This window comes from Hemicordylus capensis, chromosome 7 (genome assembly GCF_027244095.1).
Source record: "Hemicordylus capensis ecotype Gifberg chromosome 7, rHemCap1.1.pri, whole genome shotgun sequence".
NCBI classification, from domain to species: domain Eukaryota; kingdom Metazoa; phylum Chordata; class Lepidosauria; order Squamata; family Cordylidae; genus Hemicordylus; species Hemicordylus capensis.
The window spans coordinates 37,129,895-37,152,870 of NC_069663.1; the positions used below are offsets into that span (position 1 = coordinate 37,129,895).

At 49.8% G+C, this 22,976-nt stretch overlaps 1 protein-coding gene and 1 long non-coding RNA gene across 9 annotated transcripts in view; one reads left to right on the top strand and one right to left on the bottom strand.

Annotated features, from left to right (window-relative positions):
• Positions 1-21,680, top strand: part of DLGAP3 (DLG associated protein 3) — a 278,302-nt gene extending 256,622 nt beyond the window's left edge. For 5 of the 8 annotated variants that reach the window (XM_053268041.1, XM_053268037.1, XM_053268038.1 and 2 more), the window contains 5 exons: positions 6,881-6,966; positions 11,982-12,406; positions 13,535-13,626; positions 15,193-15,336; positions 20,904-21,680. In XM_053268041.1, the coding sequence (XP_053124016.1) occupies positions 6,881-6,966; positions 11,982-12,406; positions 13,535-13,626; positions 15,193-15,336; positions 20,904-21,209 (1,053 nt within the window). In that variant the 3' untranslated portion in view covers positions 21,210-21,680. Of the gene's footprint in view, positions 1-6,880; positions 6,967-11,981; positions 12,407-13,534; positions 13,627-15,192; positions 15,343-20,903 lie in introns of all 8 variants that reach the window. The other 3 variants (XM_053268044.1, XM_053268043.1, XM_053268042.1) reach the window with 2 other exon arrangements.
• LOC128333037 (uncharacterized) lies at positions 16,687-22,843 on the bottom strand. The gene is made up of 2 exons (XR_008310830.1): positions 21,866-22,843; positions 16,687-18,006 (listed from the first exon to the last, which is right to left on the bottom strand). It is a non-coding gene; the product is annotated as an uncharacterized LOC128333037 (long non-coding RNA).
• Positions 22,844-22,976: the final 133 nt, after the last annotated feature.

The following is a 22,976-nucleotide window of genomic DNA, read 5'->3' on the forward strand; positions in this document are numbered from 1 at the left end:
GGGCTCACGGGAAGGCAGAGAAGAACTGTCAGCAGGGATGGAGCCACCATTGTGCAAATGGGTTCAAATAACCTTGGCCACCAATGAAAAGGGCTGCCAAAGCCTGCAGGGGGGGGGCATGGCTCAGGCTCCAAACGAACTCCCCCCGTCCCCACCCAGGCTCCAGGAGAGCCCCAAGCAAGCTCTCCCCTGTCCTTTTCAGGCAGCGCTTGCTGCCTGACAGCCTTTATTTCCCTTTCTCTCCCTCCAGAGAGGGAGAGAAAGGGAAATAGATGCTGTCAGGCAGCAAGCACTGCCTGAAATGACAGGGGAGAGCCCTCAGGCTCTCCAGAGCTCAAGGCCATGCCCCCATGCACGTGATGTCTTCGTGCAGAGGGGGCATGGCCCAGGCTTGGAATAGCCCAAGCGCGCGCTCTCCCCTGTCCATTTAAGGCAGCACTTGTTGACTGACGGCATCTATTTCCCTTCCTCTCTCTCGCTGGAGAGAGAGAAAGGGAAATAAAGGCTTTCAGGCAGCAAACGCTCCCTGAAAAAGACAAGGGGGAGTTCGCTCAGAGTTCTTCCAGAACCCGATCCGCACCCCGTGTGTGTGACATCACACACACGGGATGCCACTAGAGGGGCTGCCGGGCAGGACCGGACCCAGGCTGCCGTTCAGCTGGCTCCACACCTGAGCAGGGTTGTTGAGAGCATTGGGCTACTTGGGCACATCCCCTGTCTGAATTCTTTAGTACCCCAGTCCTCCGTGGTGCCTGATATTGGTGGATGAATTGATGATTAATGGCTTCAAAAATGAGAAGAGAGCACTGGATTCCTTTAGAGAACATGGAAGGGGCTAATTATCAAAATATGGGAGCAGCGGATGACTGAGCCAGGCCGTGTGGGCTCCTGTCCCTCTGTGCACCTGTGTTCACCATGCTTTGCTCATGTGTGTTTATTCGCCAGCAAGTGAAGCGTATTTGTAATCAACTATAGAAGGCAGACCCTTTAGAGTGCTAATTGGATCTCACCGATGATGGACTAGCATGTAAGTGCCTCGGACCCCCGCCAAACGCCACGTATACCGCAACAGGATCCCCAGTAGTGTGTGTTTTGAGGGATGTAAGCCTTTTACAGCTTAATCTTTCTTTGATTAAAATGGCATCACTTCGCCTTCCAACTGTGTGTGTCTCTGTCTCAGATCCAAGAAAAGAAATGTACTCATAACAGGGAGATAATCAGGAGATTTGGTGCTGGGTGTTACCAGTATGCTGATGTCACCCAACTCTTTTTTCTCCATGTCATCTTCCTCAGGGGATGGCATAACTTCCCTAAATGCTGGCCCGCATGCGGTAATGGGCTGGATGAGGGAGAACAAATTGAAGCTGAATCCAAGCAAGGCAGAGGTACTTATTGTGAGGGGTGGAAACTCAGGAGGTGGTTTAGAGCTGCATGTTCTAGAAGGGGTCACACTTCCTCAGAAGGAACAGGTACGTAGTCTGGGAGTACTTCTTGGTCTCTCTCTGGTTTCTCAGGTTGAGGCAGTGGCTGGGGGTGCCTTTTATCAGCTTAGGCTGATACGCCAGCTACGGCCATATTTGGAGGAGAATGATCTAAAAAGAGTGGTACACTTGCTGGTAAACTCCAGACTTGACTACCGCAATGCGTTCTATGTGGCTTTATACACAGTCTAGAAACTTCAATTGGCACAAAATTCATCAGTCAGGTTGGTCTCTGGGACAACCCAAAGACGCCATATTACTCCTTTTTTTAAAGTGCTGGTGATTACCTATAAAGCCCTAAATGGCTCGGGCCCTGGGAATTTAAGAGAGTGCCTTCTCCTTCAGAACCCCCATCACTTATTAAGCTCTTTGGGAGAGGTCTGCCTGTGGCTTCCCCAAACTCATTTGGTGGCAGTTCAGGGCCAGGCCTTTTCTACAGCCGCCCCAAAACTCTGGAATGAACTCCCTGTTGTTGTAAGGGCTTCTCCATCTCTAGCGGTTTTCAAAGAGCACTCAAGACACATTTATTTCACCAACGCTTTGATTAGCTGTAAGTTGGTTTTTATTGTTGTTCTGCAGTTTCTATTTTAAATTTCTATAACTATTTTAATTTGGTTTTAATTCTGTTTTTATCCTTTGCTTTGCAAACCGACACGAGACATTGGTATGTGGTGGTATAGAAATGTAATAAGTAAGTTAGTTAATTAGTGCTAAGTGAGGCGAGAAATAGGGATGTGCACAGAACCGGCTGGCCTGGTTCGGCTCGAATCCGGACTGGATTCAAGCTGCCCTGGGCGACTCGGGCTAGATCAAGCCCGGCCCGGTCCAGTTCCTCCATCGAGCCAGCTCGTGAGGTAGGACTTGGTTCAACCCGCCGTAGGACCAGGAGTGCCTCTCCCCCCCACCCCCAGTTTGGCTCGAGGGTGAACCTTCAAGCCGAGCTGGCTCAAGTGCGAACCAGCTTGATTGATTGATTGATTTAAAAATTTATACCGCCCTTCCATAAGGCTCAGGGCGGTTTACATTAAAATACCACTAAAATCAATTAACAATTAAAACAGAAATTGTTAGACTGCATAAAATAATTAATAATTAAAACATCATAAAATACCAATTAAATAGCCAAACAATTTAAAAACAAGTTTTAAAAAGCTGAGAAAGCTTGGTCGAAGAGATGTGTTTTCAGAAGTTTCTTTAAAATTGCCAGGGATCGGGACATTCGTGTCTTAGTAGGTAGCACATTCCTCAATCTTGGGGCAGCAGCTGAGAAGGCCCAGCTCTGTGTAGCCACCAAATGAGTTGGCAGCAGCTGGAGACGGACCTCCTCAAGTGACCTTAATGGGCGGTGGGGCACATAGCAAAGAAGATGTTCTCTTAAATACCCAGGGCCTAAGCCGTTTAGGGCTTTGTAACTAGCACTTTGTGTTTTGCCTGGAAACCTATTGGCAGCCAGTGTAACTCCATCAACAGAGGAGCAACGTGGTCTCTCCGAGATGACCCGGAGACCAACCTGGCTGCCACATTCTGAACCAACTGAAGTTTCCGGACTACGTACAAAGGCAGCCCCATGTAGAGCACATTACAGAAGTCCAGTCTGGAGGTTACCAACAAATGTACCACTGTTTTGAGGTCACTGATCTCAAGAAACGGGCGCAGCTGGCGTATCAGCCGGAGCTGATAGAAAGCACCCCTGGCCTGAGAAACCAGGGAGAGGTGTGAATCCAGAAGTACTCCCAGACTGCGAACCTGTTCCTTTTGGGGAAGTGTGACCCCGTCTAGAACAGGCAGATCAAAATTGTCTCTAGAGTTCTGACCCCGCACAATAAGTACCTCCGTCTTATCTGGATTCAGCTTCAGTTTATTCTCCCTGAATAAACTGAATTCTGAGCCGGTTCGCACATCCCTAGTGAGAAACTACACTTGCTATATTTTTGTATGTGAAAGGCACAGTAGCAGGGCCAAATTAAAAAGAGGGCAACCCAAAAGACTTTTAATCCCACTCTATCTTCTTTATCTCAAACTTCTGCCTGGTTTTCCCTTGAAATCTCGGAGGCAGCCAAATACTTCTACACAAGTTCCCATCTTGCCAAGCTGAGGAGGAAGTGTTGCTGTTGCTAGGCAATGGCTGGATGGGAGCGAGGAGGCTGGTCCGGCCTGGATCCCAGCGGGAGGCAAACAGAGAAGGGGGGGTTGAATTCTAGCCCCCACTGCCTGGTCAAGAGTCCCCCTGAACATAGTTGCATTGGAGAGGGCAAGCAGAAGGCAGCCAGGTGGGGAAGGAAGGACATAGCCACATCTCCCCAACCCCCAAGAAAAAGGCTACAATAAAATATAGATTTTATCACCAAACTATTGTCACCACTTTGTTTGCACATCAAGCCTCAACAGCAGGCTCCGTTCATGGAGAGAGAAAGCCTACGCCCATGCAGTTTGCCCCACGTAAGCTCTGTACAAGAGGACCCATTGATGCATGGAGACGGGGAGCAGGGATAGTGGGCGAGATCCCTCCAAGCACTGAATGTGCCTTGGTTTTCGTAATCCACACACAGAATCCAGCCTTACTTTATTGCTGCAGCTAGGGGCCACATAGGAAGCGGCCATATCCCAGCTTTTCACCCAAACTTTCTCAGCTTCCTAATATTTTGGGGTTTTAAATTTCTGGCTATTTTTAAATTGTTAAATTGTCTCTGAGTTTTTGTATATGTTTTTAACTGGTTTTATGTTATTTGTAAACCGCCCAGAGATGAAAGTTTGGGATGGTGTACAAATTTGATAGATAGATAGATAGATAGATAGATAGATAGATAGATAGATAGATAGATAGATAAGACGAGTTGGACTCTTGGTCCTTCTAGCTCAGTATTGTCTACACCAGGGCTGCTCAGCTTCAGCCCTCCTGCAGATGTTGGCCTACCACTCCCATATTGGCTATTGGACCCTGTGGCAGGGTATTATGGGAGTTGTGGTCCAAAAACAGCTGGGGGGCCTAAGCTGAGCAGGTCTGGTCTACACTGATTGACTGCTGCTCTCCCAGGTTCTAGTCAGAAATCCTTCCTAGCCCTACCTGGGAAGAGAGAGGATAAGAGCAGAGCTGGCCTTGTGGTAGCAAGCATGAACTGTCCCCTTTGCTAATCAGGGTCCACCCTGATTTGCATTTGAATGGGAGACCACATATAAGCACTGTAAGATAATCCCCTTAGCGGATGGGGCCGCTTTGGGAAGAGCACCAGCATGCGTAAGGTTCCAAAGTTCTCTCCCTGGCTTCTCCAAGAAAGAGCTGAAAGAGACACCTTGGAAAAGCCGCTGCCAGTCTGGGTAGACAATATTGAGCTAGATGGACCAGTGGCTTGACTCGGTAGAAAGCAGCTTCCTATTTTCCTATGTTCCTGAAGATACTGCCAGGGATTGAACATTCTGCTTGCAAGCAGATGCTCTACGAATGGGCTATGGATGTTCCCTAGCAGGACTTTCAGGTCCTTTCCCTTTGAACTTGGCACACTGGTTTGTTTTGATCAATAGCAGCCACAGAAGAGGGTTAATGCACAGATTAGAACTGTAAGTGGCGCAGCGGGGAAATGCTTGACTAACAATCAGAAGTTTGCTGGTTCGAATCCCCGCTGTATATCGGGGGGCAGCGATATAGGAAGATGCTGAAAGACATCATCTCATACTGTGTGAGAAGAGGCAATAGTAAACCCCTCCTGTATTCTACCAAAGAAAACCACAGGGCTCTGTGAGTGCCGGAGTCGACATCGACTCAACGGCAAGCCAACCCGGTCCAACAGGTTTGGGGTCAAACTGGACCAGCCTTGGGCAGTCCAAGTTTGAACTGGGACCAGATCGAACCAAGCTGCCTCAGAGCTCTGGTAAGGATTCCCCTTTACCAGTAAAGGGGCAGGGGCAGAGGCTTCCCTAAACCTAGAGGAGGCGGGGGGGGTTAATTTTGTACCTACAATGCAAGTAGCTGTGGCAGCAGGGGCAGTTGTGGCTCCCCTACCCCACCCTGCCGGTCACCCCCAGAGTAGCTCCCCCAGTTTGGGCCTACACACACACACACAGAGGCCATTTTAGTGACCGCCGTGCATGTGCATAAGTTATTTGCCTCTCCGCATCGATGACTTCCATGCATCTGTCTTTCTCTCTTCACTTTCTTTCTCTATGTATTTCTTCCCACCTACCATATTTACCAAATAGAAGGTGACTCTGAGTTTAAGATTATGCTTTAAAAGATAGAGGTTAAGAGGCCCGTCCTTTGGGCAGGGCAACCAGGGCAATTGCCCCGAGTCCTGTGCTCCCCCAGGACCCATGTGCACACTCACCACCACCACCCAACCACCTGCGACTACTTTCTCCCCATCCCCTGCCAGGCCAAGGAGGTCCCGGAGGAGGACCACACACACACTCTTCCCACCCCAAAACCACCTGCAGCTGCTTTCTCCCTGCCCCTCAAGCTGAGCAGCTTCTGGCTGATTCACTCCCGGCCCCTAGGGACAGCCCTGGAGGTTAAATACCTGTTAAAGAGGACTCTGAATGACCTTCCCCAATATTTCACAGGAAAGAAATGGGGTGGGGGGCTCATCTTAGATTCAGGTAAATACGATATGCACCACTTTTCTCTTTTGTTCTTTCTTTCTGATTGCATCATTCTCTTCTGCTTATCTACTTTCCTTCCTTCCTTCCTTCCTTCCTTCCTTCCCTCCTTTCTCTCTCTCTCTCTCTTTTGTTCTTTATGTTTGTTCTTTCAATGTTTTCTGTTATTTAGTTTTCCACTAGTCTGTCCACATTTCTTTCTTTTCCTTCCTTCCTTCCCCAGGCCCTCTCCCGCCTTCACACACACACACACACACACACTTATCAAACCTCCCTACTTGTTTCAACTTTTGGCTCCATCCTTTTTTCTTTTTTTTCTTTTCGTCCCATTTACTTTAAGGACTGCCTGCTCCCACTGACTAGATCAGCCAGGGGGGCTTTGCTGAGTGTGTGGACACCTGCTGAAGCTCATTTGTTGAGCATGCAGAGCAGGTCCTTTTTGGTGACTGCCCCCTGGCAGTGGAACTTATTTTCAGTTGCAATCCACGTAGTCCCCAATCTTTCGGAAGAGACTGAAGACTGCCCTTTCTGTTCTGGCCTTTGACCAATCAGTCTGATTTCCTTTTAGCTTATTTTAGCTCTGTTGGCTAATTTTTAGTTTATTTTTAATGAAATGTTACAGTTGATTAGTTTGTGGTGTTTTGTTGTTGTTGTTCACCGCCCTGGGGTCCCAGGACAAACGATGGTGTGAACATGCAAATAATAAGCAATTTATCAAATCTGTTTTTCTCCCCCTTCCCCCACCCTTCACTTTCCTTTTTCCTTTCTTTCTCTCCCCCGCCTTCTCTGCACCCGCAACACCCTCACAGGTGGAAACCATCTCTGATTCTGACACGGAAAGCAGGAACCGTAGAGAGTTCCACTCTATTGGGGTCCAGGTGGAAGAAGATAAAAGGTATGGCTGGTTAAACATCCCCTGCAGTGCTTGTGTCCCTTCAGGAGCCACAGATTTTGCAATCCGTTGCATTTGGGTGGTTGTCATTGAACAAATAATAATAATAATAAAGTCCTCTGCCACCAGAGGCCTCAAATCAATATTCACAGCACAAGCCTCTTTCAGGGATTCTGAGCTGGAGAAGCCCACGGTGCTACGGACGCTGGCTCCTAAAGACAGCTGGATTATCTCCCCGGCTAATAAAGTAAGGGGCACAAATACACGGAGGCATCAGTTGACAGTAGATGCCCACACAAGGCGGGCTGAGCTGAAATGCAGAACCTGGGTCACTCCCTATGGCTAAGCTGTCCACTTCTGTAAAGCACGCAGGCTCCACATGGTCACAATGAAAACCGGAGCAAGCGTTACGGGTAGTCCATGATCTGCATATGGTGCAATTTTCTACAACAGCAGGAAAATTTGTCTGCTGAAACGTAATCGGAGCCAGAAGGGTTTCAGAATGATAACCAGAGGTCAGACAAGGAGGTAAGAGATCCACATCCCACACCATGACAGGCATATAGAGAAGGAAATATATACTTAACTTGTCAGCCCACCTCAGAGGACTGGGCTACCAGTAAGACCAGTCCTCCGAGGTGGGACGACGTGCTAAGTCCAAGGTGGAGGCCTGGTCTACCCACCTTACACAGCAGGTACACCAGGCCTCTGCTCCAGACAACATGTCAGCCCAATTCAGAGGCCTGGTCTACCGGCCAGGCAGGCTGATGAGCTAAGTCCAGAGCAAAGTCCGGAGTGGAGGCCTCATCTACCCACTGTTCTGATCAGTAGACCATCTCTCCCTGGAAAAAACAGGCTTCAAAATGGCGCTCGAAACACTTGAAATATTTCAAGTTGGTTTAGTCAAAACAGCCGGCTTTTGAGGCAGAATGTTTCGAGCATTTTGCATTTTGTTTCGAGCTCAAGACGAAACGCAAAATCTATTTCATGCACATCCCTAAAGAGCAGCCCTACTCGATCTCTGCTGGATAGCCCAAGGCCTATCTAGTCCAGAATCCTGTTTTCTGCAGTGGCCCACCAGATGCCTCCAGGAAGCCCACAGGCAGGAGGTGAGGGCATGCTTTCTCTCCTGCTGTTGCTCCCCTACAACTGGTATTGAGGGGCATCTTGCCTCTGAAGCTGGAGGTGGCCTATAGCCACCAGACTAGTAGTCAATTATAGACCTGTCCTTCATCAATCTGTCCAAGCCCTTTTCAAGCCATCCAAGTTGGTGGCCATCACCACCCCCTGTAGCAGAGAATTCCATAGATTAATTATACGCTGTGTGGAAGAAGTCCTTCCTGTACTGACAACACAGAGCTTCCATTTTCAATGGTTCATAGGACCATAGAACATAGGAAGCTGCCATATACTGAGTCAGACCATTGGTCTATCTAGCTCAGTATTATCTTCACAGACTGGCAGCGGCTTCTCCAAGGTTGCAGGCAGGAACCTCTCTCAGCCCTATCTTGGAGAAGCCAAGAGGGAACTTGAAACCTTCTGCTCTTCCCAGAGCGGCTCCATCCTCTGAGGGGAATATCTTCCAGTGTTCACACATCAAGTCTCCCTTTCATATGCAACCAGGGCAGACCCTGCTTAGCTAAGGGGACAAATTATGCTTGCTACCACAAGACCAGTTATCCTCTCCTATGCAGTTCCCCCTATTCTCTGTTCCCCCTATGCAGGGGAACAGAGAATGTTCCCCCGCGTTCTTATGGCAGCTCTTCTGTCAGAGTGGCAAAATCTATTGGGTCCAGTGTTCTAGTGTTCCAAAAAGAAGCCTGTGTACCTGGACTTGTGTGTTTGTGCATCTGTGTGTGTGTTTGTGCATCTGTATTCACACACGCCAGCTTTAAATGTTTAACGAGATGATCTCGCATGCCACAACCGGCCGCCTTCCCTGCGGTTCATTGCCTGGTCACGTGAATCCTAGAGCATGGGAGGTGACCACTACCTAGCTGTTCCATTTCTTCATTCGGCAAGGGACGGACTGGCACGTCCTCCCTCCCTCCCCCCTCTCTGGTCCTCCAGCATCCACCCAGTGCTGGTTGCCATAGAAACAGGCCAGCAAGCACAAGCGGGAGGCAGCAGACAGTTTGGTTAAAGAACACGAGGGCACCGCTGTTCACTAGCTGCTGGTTGGGTTCTAACTTTCCTCTCGAGTGTCCCCAGCAGTCCAGAGGGGTGCCAGGGCACAAGTACACTCTTATACATAAAGAGCCCTGACCCCTAATTCCATGGGTGTAGTCTGTGAGTATTCAGTGGAGAGGGAGGGGAGCACTCTGCACATGCTTACGGGCACCTTGGCTCCCTGCGGAAAATGAATCCCTGCAGGTTCCCTTGGGCCTCCGCGCTCAGCATTCTAAAGGCTTGCTTTTACATAGGGACATGGGAAGTTGGCTTAGACCATGGGTCCATCTAGCTCCGTGTTGTCCAAGGTCACAGGCAGGAGTCTCTCTCCAACCTACCTGGAGATGCTGCCAGGGAGTGAACCTGGAGCCCTCTGCATGCCACGTGTAGATGCTCTTACGGTGCTCAAATGGAGTCACCCATCCAAATGCAGACCGAGTTGGGCCCTGCTTAGCAAAGGGGGCCATTCATGCTCGCTCCTACAAGACCAGCTCTCCTTGGCTGAAGAGCACACGGAAATAAAGCTTTCCCATACTGGGAGTCAAACCCAGGCCCCCTGGGTGAAAACCAGGCATCCTGACCTCTTTTAGGGTGATGACAGACATTGAGGCTATGCTCACGATCGTGTGGGCCAGCAGGGGACGGGAGGCAGCACAGGCCTTCCCTTCCCCCAAGACGATCTGGTCTGCCCGTGGGAAGCACGGACTGCGCTCCCACATGATCCGCGCGGCTGTAGGCAGTGCAGGCCTCCACGTATCTCGCGATGAACCGCACAATAAGCACGGTGCATTGTGGGATGCCTCTGGGGGTCAGGTGCTCTAGGCGCCTGTCTGTCTCTGTGTTCTCTGGGTAACACAACCCCGGAACTGGTGTCAAGGGTGCACTCACGCCCTTCACCTTGGAAAAGTCGAGTTAGGTGCCGTGGCAGTGCCGGGTTCACGATCAATCCTGGTTGCACATGAGCAGCCTCACCCAGGCTGGGTTGCCTTAGCCAGGTTAGGCTGCTCGTGAGAACAGCCTTATTATCTTACAAGGGGGACTCACTGAGTGTTCATCAACCACAGTGATAGCTCAGTTTTGCAGTTGATCTCACAGTCAAGTTATCTGTTCCCCTGAGGGGATGGAGCCGCTCTGGGAAGAGCAGAAGGTTCCAAGTTCCCTCCCTGGCAGCATCTCCAAGAGAGGGCTGAGAGAGATGCCTGCCTGCAACCTTGGCGAAGCTGCTGCCAGTCTGTGAAGACAATGCTGAGCTAGATACACCAAGGGTCTGACTCAGTGTATGGCAGCTTCCTATGTCCCTATGTCCCTATGAACCTGGGTTACATCCCTCAGTCTTTCCCTTCCTGCCCCCCTGGTCCTTTGCGAATGAGCTTCCCTTGCTCACCCACTGCGGATAAGCTTCCTCTTCTGGCTGGATAAATTCAGCAAAGCACAAAAGCAGCCCAGCCTCTTCCTATGTGCTGCGGGGCACTTTGGGAGGCAGCAGGAGCGAGAGAGCAAGTCGGGAAACGAGAAGGCAAGACCGGCGTCTTGAACCAGGGGCTCATTTCACTGCCATGCCCCTTTGCCAAGCTGGGGAGAAACCATGAGGAGCTGTCCGTTCACTCTTGTGGGTGTCTTCACCCCTAAAGTCGACTGCCTATTCACGGCCCGTGAATCTGCCAGTTGCACAGCTGATCGTAACAGCGCTAGAAGGGACAAGCTCACGAGTGCATCCCGCTTTGCCCACGGATAGCAGATCTACCCTTTTAATTTGTATCCGTTTTAAAGCCATTCAGCTGTCACGGGGTCCCAAGTATTCATGGAGATTTGTAAGCCGTCCTTCCCGCTTCCAGAGATTAGCAGTTCTCAGAATTCCCTGGGTATAAGGCAGGACTGCTAAACAAGCATCAGTCCGTTCCCTAGCGATGTAAACACTCAGGCAGCGGGGTGGAGCTATAATGGCTGGGTTCAAAGAACCCGAGCCGCTCAACTCCTGGGGATGGCCTGGCTCAGATCTCATCTCAATGGCCTCATTTCCAAGCTGGCTTTGTGGCTGGCTGGGTATTTTCCTCATTCTCTCCCTTGCTCTCCCCTCCTTAGCAGGTTTAACCCCTGCTAACTGAGCCCAAGAGCCACCTAATGGTGCAGAGGGGAAATAACTTGCCTAGGGAGCCAGAGGTTGCCAGTTCGAATCCCCGCTGGTATGTTTCCCAGACTATGGGAAACACCTATATCAGGCAGCAGCGATATAGGAAGATGCTGAAAGACATCATCTCACATTGCGTGGGAGGAGGCAATGGTAACCCCTTCCTGCCTCCCTTCCTGCCTTTATTTTTTGATTTGATTTGATTTCTATACTACCCTTCCAAAAATGGCTTCTACCAAAGAAAACCACATGGCTCTGTGGTCGCCAGGAGTCGACACCGACTCGACGGCACAACTTTACTTTACTTTAACTGAGCCAAGAGGCCCCATTCAAAGTGGTGATTCTCTTATATTTATCAGGGGGAGAGCAACTGGCCCTATCCATCCCCAGCACAGCATCCCTCCAGTGGCTGCTGCTGGTGGCTGCCTTCTGTTTCTTTTTTAGATTGTGAGCCCTTTGGGGACGGGGGGGGTCATCTTATTGATTATTTATATGTTTTTCTGTGTAAACTGCTTTGCAAACTTTTGTTGAAAAGCAGCATATAAATATTAGGAGGAGTTGCCGTCCAGCAACAACTGGGGGGCCCAACTTGCGAACCTCTGCAGTGCATTAAACAAATAATGAGCTTTTCCCAGCTCGCTTTTTCCACACCTTTCATGGCATGTTTGACTCTTAGCGTGTCCCTCCGGAGGAATCTGACTCCCTTTTTGTCTGATGCCAGGCGTGCTCGGTTCAAGCGGTCCAACAGTGTGACGGCCGGCGTGCAGGCTGACTTGGAGGTGGAGGGGCTGGCAGGCCTGACGGTGGCGACGGAGGACAAAGCCCTTCAGTTTGGGCGCTCCTTCCAACGGCATTCCTCGGAGCCGGAATCCACGCGGCAGTACTCCGTGTACAAGACGGTGCACACGCAAGGCCAGTGGGCCTACCGGGAGGATTACCAGATGCAGTACGACACGGTGGAAGTGCCACGCCAGGATTCCTGGATGGATCGGGGCTCGCGCAGCCTTCCCGATTCGGGCCGAGCGTCGCCCTGTCACCGGGATGGCGAGTGGTTTATCAAGTTGTTGCAGGCGGAGGTGGAAAAGATGGAAGGCTGGTGCCAGCAGATGGAACTGGAGGCTGAAGATTATGATCTGCCGGAAGAGAGTGAGTCTCTATGGGGCCTTGTGGGTTGGGATCTGGGGCCACCATCCTTGGGTAAGAGAGAGCGCATCCCCAGTAAGGAGAGATCAGGGAAATCACTCCCCATCCCCGTGCTGCATTAGTGTGGCATGCATGACGGGGTGCACATGCATCCTTTGATACATGTGTGCAGGCTTTGTTTAGATGCCAGCCAGAACATCTAGGATTGCAGTCTTCCTTTTCAACAGGATGCAGAGTCAGACACCATTTGTGTTGGGAATTCTCTCTGGTAAGAGATACCCTTCTAATATAGCAGAGTGCACAGAGGAACGACACAGCGGAGTCTGCCCAGGCACGCGTGTATGCTGAGAGTAAAATAACTTGGAGCCAGTTCATAGTTTCAAATCAATATAAGGAGTATTTATTAGTGAACTCCATTCTAGATAGGAAAGTGAGGAGATAGGATCTCTAATCTAGCTAGCTAGCTGGATGCAGAGGGATTCTGCTTCTCTGCACACATGGTGCAGGGAGAGAGAAGAGCTTGCATGTTGCAAGGGAGAAGACAGGGAAGAGAAGGAGGAAGAGGAAGTGGCCAGGCAGGCAGGAAGGATGTTACTCCCTAAGAATAGCAATCTACATACCAAAAGGGATAGTGTCAGAGCAGTAGAGAAGGGAAGACCAATGTCTTGACCCCTCTAGCCCTCTGACTCACTAATCTGTCCCCCTCTGTCACTGAGACATGAGACCGCGCAAAGTCCTTCACTTCCAACAATCTGAAAGTCTTGCACGCTTGGGAGCAGGGGTAGAACTACCACTGGGCGACTGTGTTCAGTGGATGCAGGCTACCCAATGGGGCCAAGGCAGGGCGAACTGCCCAATGGGAACAGGGGTGGGGGAGTCACGCACCACCTGCCTGTGGGGGCTGCGGAAGGAGGGGGGCAGGTGGAGAGGCTGTGCAGAAAGAGAGGGCAGGCAGGCAGGGGCCATGGAGGGAGAGCAGACAGTGGGCGGAGTCTCCTGGCAGGGGGCGGGAACTGCCAGCAGTTCAAGCCATGGGCCACCGCCAACGTTGCTACGCCACCACTTGGGAGTGATGTGTGCGTATCCCCTTTCACCGCTGTCCGTCGGCTCTCTCTTTACACCTCCCCCCAGTCCTCGAGAAGATCCGCAGCGCAGTGGGCAGCGCCCAGCTCCTGATGTCTCAGAAAGTACAGCAGTTTTACCGACTCTGCCAACAGAATATGGTAAGGGCATCCCCTGTGTGTCTCAGACAGGAGCTCGGAATTCCCCTCCTCTGAATTTCTCCCCCTGTTTCAGAGCTCTGTAACGCCTGGTCTTGTTTAGGGATCCTCCTTTGTCCCATATCTGCTTTCCAAACTTTATGCAGAGCACAGAACACAGAACGCGGGCATAACTTCTTACTGTGCTCCATTCATTCCTGTTTTTCCCCCTTCCTACATCAATGAAACCCTGCAAAAATGCCACCTTGGTGCCACCATCAAGATCGCGTTTGCATGGCATTTCAACCAACGCCCCAAAGCACTCTTCCACATGTAAGAACACAGGAAGCTGCCTTATACCGAGTCTGACCCTTGGTCCATCTAGCTCAGCATTGTCGACACTGACTGGCAGCAGCTCTCCAAAGTTTTAGGCAGGATCTTTTCCCAGCCCTGCCTGATGATACCGCCAGTGGACTAATGTCGGGGCATCCTAAAAAGAATGACAGGGAATACCCACTGAAATGCAATCGTTCCTTCCAAGCAACCATGGAATGCATGGAATTTCCAAAAGGTGAATGGACAATGGATTCTTCGGACCCATAAGAATCTTTAAAGCAATCCATACTTTTGTGTGGAACTTTCACAGATATTTCTCCTGGGAATGCCGCCTGTATTAGAGAACACATAATTCAAGACTTCCCAGATGAGAGCTGGACTTGTGGTAGCAAGCATGACGTGTCCCTTTAAGCTAAGTAGGGCCTGCCTTAACCTTTAAGCCAGGGCCCGCCCTGGTTGCACTTGATGTGTGAGCACTGGAAGAGATTCCCCTCAGGGGATGAAGCCGCTCTGGGAAGAGCATCTAGGCTCCAAGTTCCGTTCCTGGCAGCATCTCCAAGATAGGGCTGAGAGAGATTCCTGCCTGCAACCTTGGAGAAGCTGCTGCCAGTCTGTGAAGACAATGCTGAGCTAGATGGACCAATGGTCTGACTCAGTATATGGCAGTTTCCTATGTTCCTATGTTGCTATGGAACAGATTTAGGGTCTTAGCACTACCTTCCCCATATGGTCCTCTCTGTTCAAAGGCGGTGGGCCTTAAATATATATATGAAACTGCTTTTGACTGGTTTAGATTATTCATCCATCTAGGTCAGCATTATCTCTTCTGGCTGGCAGGGCTTCAGACAGAGATGGGTCTTTCCCTGGAGATGCTGCTGCTGCCGGGGATTAAAGCTGGAATCTTATGCATGCCAAGCACTTACAACGCATCCAGTTTAGTGAACAGAGTAAGCTGCTTTCTACTGAGACAAGCCCTTGGTCCGTCTAACTCAGTATTGCCTACTCTGCCTACACCAGTCAGCAGCTCTCCAAGATTGCAGAGAAGGGTCTTTCCCACCTGGAGATGCCAGGGTTCGACCCTCAGACCTTCTTTATACAAAGCAAATGTTGTCCTCTGTGCTGCAGCCTCATCCTCAATGAATACCAGTTGCTGGGGGAGAGGGCAAACAACCCCCCCCCCGAATTAACCCACATCAGGCTGCTGACTGGTGGAGGCATTTGACAGCCTCTCCCTTTCCTTCTTGCCCATGACAGGACCCCAATGCGTTCCCCATGCCCACCTTCCAGGACCTGGCTGGATTCTGGGACCTCCTGCAGCTCTCCATTGAAGACGTCAGCATGAAGTTTACTGAACTTCACCATCTCAAAGCCAACGGGTGGAAACCCATCGAGCCCAAGGTAAAGGTGAGGAGGGGACGGGAAGAGAAGCGGTGCAAACTGCAAGGGAAAGGAATGGAGCTCTTGACCCATATCATCAACATTTGGGCCTCAGGATGCCGAGGACGAACTCCAGAATGAAAAAGCACCTCCCACTACGCATAACCGCTCTGTCTAAAGTTCAGCAAGTAGCGACAAGCAGCAGGGTCTTCTCTGCCATTGCCCCTTCATTGTGGAATGGAGGGCATTCCACCCAAAAGGGCCATGACTGAGAAGGCCCTGTTGCTTGTCGCTACTCACTGCATTAGCAAGAGTTGGATGGCTCTGTCTTTGTATAGTTTTCCCCAGAGGGTAAAGGGGGGGAAGCATTTTAGGAGGCTCTTAGGAACCAGACAGCCATTGCTGGCAACTTTGCTGCCAATAGTTGCCGTTGCTTCCAGGATGTTTGTGGTAACTGTATGTTATAGGTAACTGATATGTTATAGTTTATTTCTGTAATTAGTAGGGCTATTCCCGTGACCCTAAACGGGGTTGGAGAGCCGTGCGGACTCCTGATTGGTGGTTGTGTGTTTGCAAAGATCAAGGTGGGAGGAGGGGAGAGTGATTGTGTGGGAGGCGGGAGCTGGGTAGGACAGCTTTTCATCCATCCTCGATAAAATGCTGCAGGCAAAAGGTGGGTTGGCCATGCCTGTCCCACCCAGCTCCCGGATCCCGCATGATCACTCTCCCCTCCTCCTTCCTCGATGTTTGCAAACACATGACCCCGCATCAGGAGTGCCCACAGCTTTCCTACCTAGACGCTCCTTCAACCCTGTTTAGGGATGTGAGCACAGCCCTATTGATTTCTTTTTTGAAACGTTTCTAACTGATTCCTTCAGGCTCTTCAGATCTCCTTGATGGGAGAAAGGTGGATTGCATCAATCTCTTAATTAATTAATAGCATACCAGCCATGGTAGCCTTTGATCCATTGGAGGGCCAAAACGAATATGTCCAGCTGTACTCTCAGATTGTTGGTGTTGTGGGAAGAATCCCATTCCTAAGATGCTGTCAGAACAACCTCTTGCACAGATGGTAGCTGCGCTCAGGCATTCAGAAATGCTGGGGCGGGTGTGAAGTAAATTACCAGCAATGCTTAGTATAACGACTCCCCCCAAGTCTTTTATTATTATTTTAGGAGGACTTGGGAGAAATTCGTGCTAAATGGGAAACAGAGGTTAATTATTCTTTATTAATGGTTCCTAGAACTTTGATCAGAGAGTCCTGGGGGAAACCTGAAATCCCACCAATTATACAGTAGAGATTGAAATAGTGGACTCCTGAAATGTTTAAGGCTCACGTAAGTATTAAGAACTAGAGAAGGTAGATTGAAACTCGTTGGACATATATTATCCTTTATTTTCAGTACTGGGAAAGGATTTCAGGTAGGGGGACTCAACCGGGGCTCTCCTGCTATCATTGGACTACAGCTCCCATCATTCCTAGCCACAATGGCCTCCAGGGATGATGGGAGTTATAGCCAAACATCTGAGGACTAGGAGTGTGCATAAAACCAGTTTGCCCAGTTCAGTTCAAGTCCAAACTGGGCTCGAACTGAACCAGGTATATTCGGTTTTGGTGCCCTGAATGAGGGGCCCAGCACAGTTCGAATTTGAGCCAGTTTGGGCCTGGTTCAGGGGCGCCAGGGATGTTTTTATTAATATGGGAGACTTACTGCCTCCAGGGCCTCAGGGGGTCCTGCTGGCAGCCACAGGAGGGTCTCTGGCAGTTCCACCTCCCCCCGCCAGCCTCTCCCCCATCTCCCAGTGGCTGTTTCGACCCTCTCCAAGCTTGTGGCGACCATTTTGGAGGCCACCATGCATGCGAACGGGCCTCTTGCATGCCAAGGCCCAGAGCCGGACATGCAAATGGCCTGTGCATATGGGCGGCAGCATCCAAAGTGGCTGCCGTGAGCTCGGAGAGGGCCGAAATTGTCTGTGGGAAACGGGGGAAGGCCAGCGTGAGGAGGGGGAACTACTGTAGACCCCCCCCCCGGCAGCTGCCAGCACCCCCCCACACACACACACACAAGACCTTGGAGGAGTTAAGTCCACCATTTTTTTAAAAAACCCAGCTTAACCTCGAGCCGAACCAGAACCAGGCATGGTCCGGCTCGAGGGCAAGCCCTCAGACTGGGCCGGCTCGATGGTGAATCAGCTCAAGGTCAAGCTGGTTAGTGCACCCAAGATTGGGTACCCTTGGTGTGTAGAGCAGGGAGCCAGTGCTTAGAGGCTGCTGCTCCCCTTTGAGTTTCATCGTGCCTCATGCAATAGGACTCCACTGAGCCACCCTCCTAGTCCTCCCCGCCCCCAAGAATTCTTGTGCTCTGTGTCTTTGACCTTCTGGTGAGCTTGGCACAACGAGGAGATTGTCAGAAAGAGCCTTTTGCTAGCTGGGGTCCAAGCAGGTGCCCATCTTCACTGCTGTCCCTGGACATGTCCACGAGGGAGGTTTCGAAGCTAAAAGCGAGCTCATCTCCTTGGCTGAGGTCTGCTCTCTTCTCTCAAGTGTTCCGGGAGATTTGATGGCATAAAAGAGGGATGTGGGTTTCAGATCAAGACATCCCAGCTGTTCTCTCTCTCTGTGGCTGTAGGGCTGTGTTGCCGGTTGAGGCAAAATAATTGGGCATTTTTAATGAATCTTTGTTCTTCTTCCTGTTACAGAGAAAATGTAACAAAACAACAAAGTATGCTTTCCCCTCCAAATTGGGGGGTGGGGGTGGGAATGGATCCAGACTGGGCTCGGGAGCTCTTGTAGGGTTTTTGTGTGGTTTTTAAAAAATGCTTTTATTCTCTCTCTGCAGCTTCCTTGCATGCAAAAACCCAGGCACAGCTGTGCGGGCTCACTATCAGGTTTGCACGCAGGACAAAGTGTCCTCCGGAGTGCAAGTGATGCCTGCGGTGGGCAGGACTAGACACCAGTCACAGCCCAGGCACATGGCGGGACCCACTTGGTGCCAGGATCTTTTGCATACTGCTTCTAACCATGACAGCTCCCATGCCAAATGAAAAGACCCCCCCAAGAAACCTGTGCACCCCAGTCCCCTTTACCCTTTGCTATCTGCATCTGCACATCCCTCATGGCCCCATAATTATGGGGGTCTCTTTTCTGAAGCTGCTGAAGGGTCCACCCAGAAAAGGACCCAAACCGAACCAGCTCTGCTGAGCTCTCTTCCCAGCTGAGCAATTCATCAGCACCCAACTAAGAACACAGAAGCCCTGGGCATACGTCATACACACACAATCTGTGTACAGTGCATGCACATACAATTATTCACCCATTGCAATATCCGCATCCAGTATTTATTTGTCCAGGAGGGCTGGTCAGTTCCATCTGGAGCATTTCCAGACAGCAGGCTTTACTGCGAGTTTGAATTTGTCCCCCAAAACCAAGGCAAAAAGTGGATATTTTTTTAACCCTGGACATTAATCGGGGGTTAAATACACTCTAATACTTAAATACACTCTAACACGCAATGAAAAACCTGAATCATGTCTGGAGTGCTCCCTGATAGCTCGCAGTGATTTCGGAGTAAATCTCGCTGATATGTGAACTCACACCCTCCATTCAGGAGGAGAAACGAGTTAAAATCCCCGTCTGGAAATGCTCCTGGGGGACAAATGTTCATTGTGATTTTTGACAAGGGCTACACTCCTAAAGATGGAAAACAGGTGAGAGCATTGTAAGACTTTCAGCTTTCAGTGTGTTCTCATGCTTTGATTGTCCTAGACATCGGGCCTGCGGTGGCCAAATTTGCAATGGTGTGGTTTTTTTAAAGTAAAAATGCAAAAGTGACTATAAAATTTTATCAATGTTGTCAAGGAATGGAAATGACAATTGGCAGGAACGTCCTCCAAAGATTATTCCACAAGGAGAGTACAAGTCAAGTCAAGTTTATTTATAGTCAAAGACCAGAAATCAAAGCTAGTGTACAACAATTTGTTCATTGTTACCCTGACCTGTTCCTCTGTGCAAAAATAACTGAAATTTCACCCAAATTGTTTGGGGGTAGGTATAAAGCTGAGGTGGTAGAACATGGAAAGCTGAAAGTATTGCAATGCTGTCACCTATTTTCCATCTCTAGGAGGGTAGCTATTGTCAAAAATCACTATAAGGATTCATCCCCTGAGATGGTGCAGATTGTCAAAATTTGTGAGCATGGTTCATGAACTAACTATATCCTATATGTATCCTGCATTTCGGGGGCCTGTTCTCAAGCTCACTTCTACAATGATTCACAAACAGTCATTGATACAAATACATAATACTCATGTACAGAAACCTGTACAAACATACAACTACAGCTGTCCGCGCAATGAATTTTTTTATTTGTTTTGAATTCAAATCAAATTCCAAAATTTGTTTTGAATTCAAATCAAATTCTGAAATTTGTTTCAAATTTGAATCAAATTCAAATTTGGTCCAAAAATTCAAATTGAATTTGAATTGATTCGACCCTGTTTTGGCACCTTTTTTAATCAATCAGGGGTCCTGAATGGTTTTTTAAAGGTGCCAAACGGCTCTCAAATCAAATTCAAATCAAATTTTGAAAATTCAATTCGAATTCAAATTGAATTGCCCTTTTAAGGGGTGATTTGATTTGAATTCAAATCACTCGAATCATCCAGATTCAAGTTGAATCTATTTGCACATTCCATGTCTCAAAAGGGCTAGAGGGCCTGAGATCATGACCACAAAGAATTACGCAGACGTGTATTCATACCTGCAGATGCGCACACCCAGATCTTCTCACTTGTAGGAACATAGATTGGCACACACACACACACACATTTTCTGTTCAGACATTTATAGCCCTAACTACACATCTTCAAGCTCTCATCAGTCAAGGAGAAGGTGTTCACATGCTGTGGTCATATCTACACTCCAAGCCTGCACATGCCTGCATTTTAATTACCAGGACTCCCTGGTGCCAGAGAATGACTCTTCAACCAGCAGATGTATGTGACCAGTCATTCCCTATCCCACAAGGAGTCCCAGGAACCATAGTTTAAGGAGTTGGTGGGAGCTAGAGAGCTTTCCCACTGCCCTCACAAAACGACAATTCTCAGGATTCATTAGAGAAAGCCAGGACAGCTAGACAGATATGAAACCCACAGAAGCCCATTGTGTGTCTTGTACATACAGAGTTGTGTGTTATTGCTTCAACTCCAAGAAAAGCAGGGGAGCAGCACCAGTGTTCCCTGTAACAGGCATTCCCAGATGTTGTTGACTACAACTCCCATAATCCCTAGCTGCAATGGCCTTTGGTCGTTGCAGCTAGGGATTATGGGGATTGTAGTGAACACATCTGGGAATCCCTCTTATAGGGACCACTGGACAGCACCAAAAACTAAGCCAAAAAAGGCGGGGGGGGGGGAATAAGGGCTGAAAACATATGTCTAATACAAAATCCCAACACATTGATGCTAAAGCTGACAGCGCCAACTCTCTTGGAACACTGTTCTGCCTTGATTGATGAAGAGTGCCTGCTCAAAATGTGTTGGGATTTTGTACTAACCCTCCATTTTCTGCCCCTATCTACTCCCCCTAGGTCCGGCCCACGGCTGCAGCTCCCCACCGTGTTGCTCAGCTGACGGGGCTCTCTCCCCACTCGTGTCCTTTCTGTGTCCTTTGGCAGGAGGAAAAGAAGGTGCCTCCGCCGATACCAAAGAAGCCGCCGCGCTCCCGGCTGCACCCAGTGAAGGACCGGTCCCTGGACTCCGTGGACCGGCAGCGGCAGGAGGCCCGCAAGAGGCTCCTGGCAGCCAAGCGGGCCGCCTCGTTCCGCCAGAGCTCGGCCACCGAGAGTGCGGACAGCATCGAGATCTACATCCCGGAGGCCCAGACCAGACTGTGAGGGCCGGGGGGCCGGCTTTTCTATTCATCCTGCACTTGCAGAATACACAGCACACTGTGATCTGCGGGCTGCGCCCCAGCCCCTCTCCAGGGAGGGTGCCTCTTGGCCCTGCCACAGTCTCTAAATAGCAGTTTTTTAAAAACAACATGAAATCCCTGCAGCCCAAGGACCTGATGCCGGATGGACGTGAATTGGGGTCCCGGCCCCTTCACCCAGCACTCTTGGCAGGACTTGGTGGTGACCACCCTGTGCCACCCACTTCCCTCCTGCTCATCCAGACATCTCTTCCCCCTTTTCTCCACCCCCCGTTCCATGAGCTTTTCTCACTGTCCTGCAGGCTCGGGGCCCCCGTCCAGAACCCCGTCACTTCGCATCCACCTGGGTTCTACGCCCATCAATATTTATATATAAATATATATGTATATGTACTTCTATAAATATAACCGAAAGGGCGGAGACTGCCCAAGACCACCGCTGTGTTTCTGATGGCGAGAGCCTTCTCGTCTCCTCAGGAGACCCCGCCCCCTCCCACGTCAGCAGCCTGATTCCCCCCACCACACGCACAAAGCCTCCCGAGATCCCTGCCCCGCCCCCTGGCCCCCCACACACATACAGATGACTGGGTCAAGCAGGGAAATGGATGCCCACCGCCTTACCCTTCAGTCCTGGAATGCTGGCGGAAGTCTGCAGGTCGAAAAACATGGCCGCTTCTTCTGTGGTGAGAAGTCAACCAGTTGGCTTTTGCGGGAAGGGGTTGGGGATGGATTTTGACATGTCCACTGACTTTATGAGCAGCAATGCGTACATGGCTTCCTGAGTCTTGGAGGCAATGGCTGGCATGCCAACTCATGAGGCATTTGTGCAAGCAACAAAGTTGTGTCAGTGCAATAGCTGCATGAGGCAATGGAGGTTCTCGGAACTGAGTTCTTGTGCAAAAGAGAATTGAGCTCTTGAAAAGGAAAGAAAAAGAATGGGAAAGAATTGCACTCTTGTGCAAAAAAATGGAGCTCTTTTGCAAGAGAATTTATCTCTCGTGCAAAAGTTCCCAGCACAACCTATGAGGCATACCACCGGCTGCACACCTTGTGCAAGACGAGCCTGGAATGCAAGCTCCAGATTCAGCACAACTCACTCTTGCAACCCATTCGTGCAACTGCTTTGTTAGTCAGGAAGTTAGGCGATGGCCGTGCAGAGAATGTCTCCAATGGCGTTGCCCTTTCGAATCGAGAGTTGGCAACGTGTGATCCAATTACCAATGGCTTAGTTACATTGAATGACTAGAAATATAACTCCCTAGATGTGAGAAGACATAATTTGGCGTCTGCTTAGCAATGATAAGAGCTCATTTGGAGTCTCATACTCAGTTCCGGGTTATACAGCTGAAGAAGGATGGTGAAAAGCAAGATGGGGATTCAGAGGCGAGCTCTGATGATGATTGAGGATCTTCTGGAAAACAAATTGTCCAAGGAAAGGCTGAGGGTGCTAGGTCTGTTTGACTCAGAGCGCTGCTTTAAAGATGTTATACCTTCAGGGAACACTCCGCATCGACTTAACTGCCATGGAACGCCTGCACATTGCAAAGGATTCTGGGAAATATTCTGAGCACATTTGGTTCACACAGGGCATTGGTTAAGACTCTTGGATCTCCCCATTGTCCCCTGTTAACCAAGAGTGTGTCTAGAAGAAACCCAACACTCTTCTGCAATTCCACATTACCAGGAAGATGGGCTCGAGGTGGACAAATTGTCTTTACCAAGCAACTAGGAA